The following is an 8,544-nucleotide window of genomic DNA, read 5'->3' as shown; positions in this document are numbered from 1 at the left end:
TTGCTACCCTGACTTCATGTGCAAGTGTAAAGCCAAGAAACAAAGTCAAAACTGACTATATAACATACAGGACACTCATAATAGAAGGTGGATCTACCATCAATACAAACATGTCTATTGCTGGCAGTGCACATCCATGATTTCCAAGTCAGCATAACAAAGGAAAAGAGGATGCCTTGCACACTTGCACACGACTATGCTGTAAAACTCCCCTCTGATCTGTCTGTGGAACACCTATACAAAAATTCATTATTAAGTTTCCAGTTCAATATTTTCCTCTATTTTTAGAGCTGTACTTTAAAAATTTTTAAATAGGCCTGGAGAAATGGCTTAGCAGTTCAGGCATTTTCCTGCAAAGCCCAAGGACCCAGGTTCAATTCCATAGGACCCACGTAAGCCAGATGCACAAGGGGCATATGCATCTGGAGTTCATTTGCAGTGGCTAGAGGCTCTGGCATGTCAATTATCTCTGTGTCTGTCTCTCTTTTCTCTCTGTCCCTCTCTCTCTTCTTGCAAGCAAATAAATAAAATTTAAAAATATTTAAAATATCAATCTAAAAATCAATAGGCTCAAAGTGTTCAGTAATTTCAGATTGTTTCTCATTCTTTTCTTGGGCTTACTTCACTATTTTGACAGTGAAAATATGACATTAAAGTTGTTAACTGAAGAAACTGGAGGCAGGGAGGGGCTGGTAAGATAGGTCATTGGTTAAAAGTGCTTGCAAAAATCTGCCAGTCCAAGATCAAGTCCAAAGCCAACAAGGTCTAGTGTTTGTAGTGGCAAGATGCCCTGGTGTGCCTATATGCATATGCATGCATACACACGTACATTTTAAAAAACAGAACCAGAGCCCAGTCCTGTGGGCAGTGAGAGCCTCTGACATCAATGACTGAACACTAATCACATCAGACATTGAAGCAGCTGATCCAATGGTGAATGTACTGAAGAGAAAATAATAGCTTAGATTTTGTTTCTTCAACTAACTGCTTTTCCTCATGTTAACACATAGCTTATTTATTTAATTAAGAATTAAATTATTTAATCAAGAATTTTAAACAGCTTTGAAAAACTTTAAGCATGCAGGAAACTTAAAGACTAGTATAATAATATAACTTTCACTTAGACCCATGATTATTACTATTTTACTTACTGCATATACTTTACCTGTACAGCTTCATGTCTATACATCTATAGAATTTGTTTGTCTGAGTCAGTTGAAGCTAAATGATGATGCATAACACTTGAATATTCACCCCTGGATACTTAGTCATTTGTTCCATATAAAGAAGCATGTTCTCCCGCATTACCGTAATCTCATCACCGACCTAAGACAATGAGAAATCTCTCAATCATGTTCACTACTGAGTCTTTAAGAGATGGGACATGAAGCCTTCTGAAATACAGACAGTGCTTCTTTCTCTTTAAGATGGTGTCTCAGCTGTAAACAATTCTTAGGGAAGATTATTTTTTAAAATATCAGAAATATATATTCTTGTGTTTCTGCTGAGCCTGGAAGTCAAGGCCAAGGTGCAGGGAGGTTGGTTTTCCAAGAGGTCGTTTTCCTGGGCTCACAGGTGGATGGCTACTTTCTCACTGTGTCTTCACATGGTTATGACCTGATTCTTTTTGCGCAAAGTTATGGGCAGTCTCACTTTGTAATCCACAGTCAGACAAATACTAAGCTCTAGGATGCCATGAATATGAGGATTTGGTCTTCTCCCTGACAAGCTGGAATTTCAGACTCTTTAAAGATGATTGCTAGTACTATGCACACTTATGTGGAGAAGTACTACTCAAATCTTTGTGAGTCAGGAATCACTGACATTTGTTTATAAGTCTAGAGAATTTCTATTGATTCTAGTTTTTGTAATAATGCTAATTTCTGGAGTTTTAAAGAAAGCATTTTAAAACAAAATCAAGCAAACCACCTCCCTTAACCATCACCAGAGTACATTTAGTTGGACAAAGAGGAAGGCCTTAGAATAAAATCGTGATGTATTTAGAAGGTAGTGCAGTTAATGGTGCCTGTCACTTTTTTCCCCTCTTGAGCCAAGTGCCAGCTGTACAGTGGGAAATTCAAACTAATACTGCTTAGAAGCCCACATTTCAGTCATATAGCCTGCCTAGTCATCTAGGAGCTCTCTCTTTCTCTCTCTCTCTCTCTCTCCATTGCACCACCAAAGACAAACTTCTGTGAGTTAGTTATTATGCATGATGCCTTTTTTTTTTTTTTCCAGTTCTGAAGCAGTTCTCAGAGAAATTTTTCTTTGGGTCAATTAAAAGTTAATCATGGACTGGAGAGATGGCTTAGCAGTTAAGCACTTGCCTGTGAAGCCTGAGACCCCAGTTCGAGGCTCAATTCCCCAGGACCCATGTTAGCCAGATGCACAGGGAGGTGCACACGTCTGGAGTTTGTTTGCAGTGGCTGGAGGTCCTGGCATTCCCATTCTCTCTATCTGCCTCTTTCTCTCTCTGTCTGTTGCTCTCAAAAAATAAATAAAAATAAAATAAACAATAAAAAACTTGATCATGGGGCTGGAGAGATGGGCCTGCAAAGCCCAAGGACCTTGGTTTGATTCCCTAGGACCCACATAAGCCAGATGCACAAGGTGGCACGTGCATCTGGAGTTCATTTGAAGTGGCTGGGGGCCCTGGTACACGCACTGTCACTTTCTCTCTTCCTCTGCCTCATTCTTTCTCTCTCAAATAAATAAATAAAAGTAAAATATTAGAAAAAGTTAATCATGGAGCTGGAGAGACAGCTTAGTGGTTAAGGTACTTGCCTGCAAAGCCAAAGGACTTTGGTTCAATTCCCCAGAACCCACATAAGCCAGACTCACAAGGTGGCACCTGCATCTGGAGTTTGTTTGCAGTGGCTGGAGGCCCTGCAGCATGCCCATTCTCTCTCCCTCTCTCTCTCAAATAAAAGCAAATAAAAATTATTTATATGTTCATGATGATTGTCAAAGTTAATGGATCTAGAATCACCTAGATGCATGTTATTGAATAAGTGGGCTTTTAGAATGGCTTCTAGCCAGACCACTATTCTAAAACTGGAATCAGCTTCTCACAATTCATTGTAGGCATGGAATTGCCCACACAAGTCAATTTAAATACTCCTGGGCATTATGATGCAGACTATCATTTGTAACTAAGTAATCATATAATTATATATATATATTAATTATAAATATGTAATTAATTAATATAATTAGTGTAAGACTAGGGAAATTTAAAGCTAGAAAAATCCAAAGTAATTTAATTTCATACTCTTCTACCTCTTAAATCTTAGATGCCTTTCTGTTTCCTATCCTCTATGGCCTCTTACACTTCATTTGTCCTCTGTTCCTGTGATATCATGCTTAATTTTATCTCTATAAGTGTCTTTATAGCTTTTTTATGGGCAAATGGACATGGTCATACACATGCATGATAAAGTTATTAAATGGAAGCAATGAAGTAGGGACTCTTAATTTTTTGTACCTAGTCCAATACTTCTATGGAAAATAAGTGGTGTTCCTAGTCCTACCTAAATTAAGTAAGACTTAATTTTCTCTCTCTCTGAAATAATTCACTCATGCAATTTTCCTTTCTCATAGCAGACATATTCCCCAAACAAAACACAGAATAAAATACTCTAGCTCAAAACAGACTATCATAAAAGTAGTAACATCATTGTTTTATAATATTAACAGTAGGATAATGGTCAGGAAATTATTATTTAAATAGCTGATCATGAATTTGAGGTAGTCATAAGAAGACAATTTTGGATAATAAAATTTAGGGTTTGAGTAACTCAGGTGTTTCTTGTATTCCAGAGAGAACTCTTCTCCATGACAATGGGAAACCACAGTGCTGTCCACACATTTATTCTTCTTGGGCTGTCTGCTGACCCCTCTACTCAAGCTATACTCTTTGTGCTGTTCTTTCTTATTTACCTCCTTACTTTGATGGGGAATTTCCTGATGGTGCTGGTGATCACAGCGGATTCTCGCCTCCACACACCCATGTACTTCTTCTTAAGACAGCTGTCCTTCCTAGACCTCTGCCACTCATCTGTCACAGCTCCCAAGATGTTGGAGAATCTACTTTCTGAAGGGAAAACCATCTTTGTAGAGAGTTGCCTGGCTCAGGCCTTCTTTGTGTTCGCCACTGGTGGCACCGAGGCCTGCCTACTTGCTGCAATGGCCTATGACCGGTATGTTGCCATAAGCTCCCCTCTGCTCTATGGCCAGCTGATGAGTAACCAGCTGTGTGTTCGCCTGGTGTGGATCTCCTGGGGTCTGGCCTTTGTTGATGCCCTCACCAATATCCTCCTGGCTGTCAATTTAGACTTCTGTGATGAACAAACTATTCCCCATTTCAGCTGTGAGCTGTCTTCTCTCTTCCCTCTGTCATGCTCTGATACATCTGTCAACTTTACACTTCTGCTCTGCTCCTCTGTCTTGCATTTCTTTGGAACTCTTGTTATGATTGTTTGTTCTTATGCCCGCATTGTCTCTGCTGTCCTGAGGGTCAGCTCCATCACAGGCAGAAGCAAGGCCTTCTCCACTTGCCTGTCCCACCTCACCACTGTGATCTTGTTCTATGGCTCAGGTTTCATCAGCTATCTCTTACCAGCTTCAGGTTCCTCTCTGGAAATGATCTTCTCCTTGCAATACAGTATGATCACCCCCATGCTGAATCCCCTCATCTACAGCCTGAAGAACAAGGAGGTGAAGACAGCTGTTGAAAGAATGTTTAGAAAATATTTCCATCCCCTTATGTAGCAGATACAATATCATGATGAAATCAGATGTGGAAATGTTATGTGTGATCAAATAATGGGCCTTAAGCAACATTTTTGATTGTATATATAATATACAATGATATATAATGAGAGGTGCTACTGGGAACATAATGGGCTTTACTTTATTTAGAAATATTTGTAACAAGGACAGAAAACTGTTGGGACTATCAGTCTTATTCAAAAAGGGAGAAATTAATCAACTAACTCCTTTTTCATAAGGAATCATTTCACAAAAAAATGTCAATTTATTTTTCTTATCTGTGTGAACATCTATTTCTATGGGCTGTGAATTATTTCTTGACATTTTTTCTAATTATGCCAAATTCTTGGGAAAACTGACTCAGAATCATGTGACAAGTAGGGTATGGGAGTGATGAGAATGAGCTTATAACCTAAGAGAAGTTTACTATTCTGTCCCCATCTCCCAACAATGCACTACAATAGGGAGTGACATCAAGTCTTAGGTGAAGTTATCCAAAATCATTCCCTAGGATATTTAAATATTAATTGTAAACAAAAAAGCACTGGTACAGAATCAGTCAGATTGTAGGTCCTAAAGAAGCTATAGCTCCCTGCACCCCTGGTGATAATTTAAATAAGAATAGTGATAATGGCAAATTTGTTACGTATCTTAATTTGTGCCAAGAAGTGTACTAAGTTGTTGTGATAGGAAGATGTCACCTTCCTAATTCCTATCCTCTGGGCAGATGTAATTAAGGTTGTAAAATGTGAAGGGTGCCCTAGATTATCCAGGTGGTCCAATCTCATCAGATGAATCTTTGACAGCAGGGAACATTCTCTGACTGTAGGTAGAAAGACAAGGCACAGGGTCAGAGGTAAGAAAGCATGAGGGGGAGTCAATAATGCCAGAACATGCACCACTCCACAGTGCTGGTTTTCACAATAGAGAGAGCTATGTTTCAAGTACAGTGGGAAACATCTAGAATATATGAACAATTCTAGCCAATAGGCAGAAAAACAAACAAAAAACCCCCAGGTACCCCAAGTTAATGGAATTCTTAGCACTGAATTTAAAAAAAAAAAACTTGAATGAGCCTGGAAGTGATCTCTTCCCAGATCTTTCAGATGAGGCCTTGTTGACACCTGATTTTGGTCTTCAGCAATACCGAGTATAAAAACAGTTGATCCCACCTAGATTTATGAGCAAGGGAATGATACATACGTATATGATTTTTAAACTACCAAATTGGTAGTAATTCATTCTGACAGTAATAGAGTATGTTACATTTTCTTCATCTATTTAGTCATCTTAACAAGAATATGGGATCAATTCTATTGTTAGTTTTCTTTTGCTGGTGAAGAAATGAGACAGAGGATGCTTGCATGCTTGTCAAGTAATTCATAGCAAGGAGAGGGTAGAGCTTGAGTTTAAGCTGGGTAAGCTGAGCTAAGCTATTCTCCCAGTTACTGACTGTACCCTCTATAGCTATTCACTATTCAGTTCAGTTACTTGTAACCAAAAAATTGTAACTGGCCTTGAAACAGGTATCAAAAGTGAAGTTGGCAGGGCATGGTGGTGCATGCCTTTAATCCCAGCACTTGGGAGGCAGAGGTAGGAGGATCGCTGTGAGTTCGAGGCCACCCTGAGACTCCATAGTGAATTCCAGGTCAGCCTTGGCTAGAGTGAAACCCTACCTCAAAAAAAAAAAAAAAAAAGTGAAGTTGTAGGAAACAGAATTTAGATGAAAGATACAGTATTTAGAATTAGACAATAATTGTTATGCTATTCTTCTATTTTGTGAACTGTCATTTATCCCCCCAAACTTATTTTTTTTCCATTTAGTTGGTTTATTTATAGTCAATTTCTCTTGCTCACAAAGTAATATAATTTTCTTAAGTTGAAACTAAAGTTTGTTTTGTAAATGCTCAATGAAATGTGAATATGTGGAATTAGTTGCTCTGCTAAGATGCATATAATGCAGTGGGTCATTAATTTTAACTGCTTGTGGTATTTGATTGCCACTCTACTATTAAAATGCATGATTGCTTAAGACCAGGGACATTGTACTAACCCTGAGAATAATGGGAAGGTTTGATAAAGTTAAGCAAGTCCAAGAGTGTAAGGAAGATCAAGGCCACAGGTTCATCTGCTTACAACACAATCAGTGCATTTCTTATGTTTTTATTTTAACCTTAAATGTACAGAATTAATTCAGGATATTTATTGAAATAAGGTCAATCATTCTACAGAAGCAGAGCAGAGTCTGAACAAAACTAACTCAGATATAGAGTCAGTGACCTGCTTGATTAGAACACTAACTGAATTATCCATCCATCACATCACACTGTTTATTGAAGAACTGAATGTTGACAAGTGAATTATATGATGTCAACAACTAAAATAATGATATCTTGGAAGTCTAGACCATCAAATCGTTATTTATTTATTTATTGTGGTCCTAGGGATTGAACCTAGGGCCTTGTACACAACAGGCAAGCACTCTACCACTAAACTATACTTCCATCCTCTTCAAGCCTACCTTAAACTTCCTCTCCTCTCTTGCCACCGTTTGCTGTGTCCCATCAGGGAAAGGAAGAGACTTGTCAACTCTTCTAACATTGTGTATTCCTTCACATTGCTTGGCTAAGGTCTAAGGTTCAAGATTAGTACCACATGAAGGATGAAATCAGAATCAGAAAAAGACTTATACCTAAAATATTAGAAATGGCTTAATTTTTATGTCCAATAGCCTAAGAATTATTGCTAGAAATGTATTTTATTTTTTATCAACCAGGAGAGCAGATTTAATTTCTGTGCAGTGTTTCAACTTTAAAAAATATTTTTTACATATCTATATTTATTTATACAGACAATTTTACCTAAGTACTTGAATGCAATCATATCATACAATCTGTTTGTGGATGACTTTTTCTTCCTGGCTTGCCACCCTTTCCACATGTTCACCTGATTATTGTTCACTCAATGTGCCTATGTTACCACAGAATAGACATCTTTCTTAGTGTATTTAATATATGCACATATACAAATATGTTCACATATAGGAAAGACTTTCCATATCTTTTAAAAAATATACATAATAGAAGTTACATGTTTTCTGTCTGATTTTCTCATTCATTAATAATATGTAAAACTTACTACATGGCTGGGATGGCTTATATTGACTTTCAACTTGACAGGACCTAGAATTACCTGTGAGGAGTTATGTAGATTAGGTTAGCCTCTGGGGGTAACAGAGAAATTATCTTGACTGGGTGAATTGAAGTAGGAAGAGCTGCCATAACTGTGAGTGGTACCATTACATAGCTGGAGTACTGATCTGTATAAAAAGAGAACAGCTGGCTGGTCAGCATTCATTAACCACTCTGCTCTGCTTCCTCATTGTTGGTCTGAATGTGACCAACTGCCTCAAACTCCTGCCAGCATGTGTACCTGTTGGGCCTTGAGAGGCCTGGACATGAGGCCTAGTGGAACTTCCTGAGCCTAGCTAAAGTTTGGCGACCTGCCTCTGGCCAACTATGGCTCAGCAGGACGCCAAATGGCCTCTGGCCTGCTACTTCCACATAGGAAGTTGGAGTTCTCTCGCATGCTTAGAACCAATCATCTCAAAAGTCGTGGTATGCTATTGGCCCTTACACCTCACCCCATCCTAAAATCCCCACCCTTGTTCTCAATGCTATATAAGCACCTGCCTGTTACAATAAAATGAGATCCTGCTTCGACAAGACTCCTGGCTTGGTGTGTTCCTGGCCGTCAACACCCACCTCTTCCTCA

General features: G+C 38.6%; 1 protein-coding gene across 1 annotated transcript; it reads left to right on the top strand.

Moving 5' to 3' along the window:
• Positions 1-3,834: 3,834 nt before the first annotated feature.
• On the top strand, positions 3,835-4,770 carry LOC101598227 (olfactory receptor 8S1-like). Its single transcript, XM_004668519.1, has one exon. It carries the CDS (start codon positions 3,835-3,837, stop codon positions 4,768-4,770), a length of 936 nt encoding a protein of 311 aa, XP_004668576.1.
• Positions 4,771-8,544: the final 3,774 nt, after the last annotated feature.

The sequence above is a fragment of the Jaculus jaculus genome, chromosome 6 (assembly GCF_020740685.1).
Source record: "Jaculus jaculus isolate mJacJac1 chromosome 6, mJacJac1.mat.Y.cur, whole genome shotgun sequence".
NCBI classification, from domain to species: Eukaryota; Metazoa; Chordata; class Mammalia; order Rodentia; family Dipodidae; genus Jaculus; species Jaculus jaculus.
The sequence above is the reverse complement of the archived record's forward strand: the minus strand, read 5'-3'. Positions and strand labels throughout refer to the sequence as shown.

Excerpts from the sequence above, each read along its gene's own strand:
- LOC101598227 (XM_004668519.1), top strand. The coding sequence starts at position 3,835 with ATGACAATGGGAAACCACAGTGCTGTCCACACATTTATTCTTCTTGGG.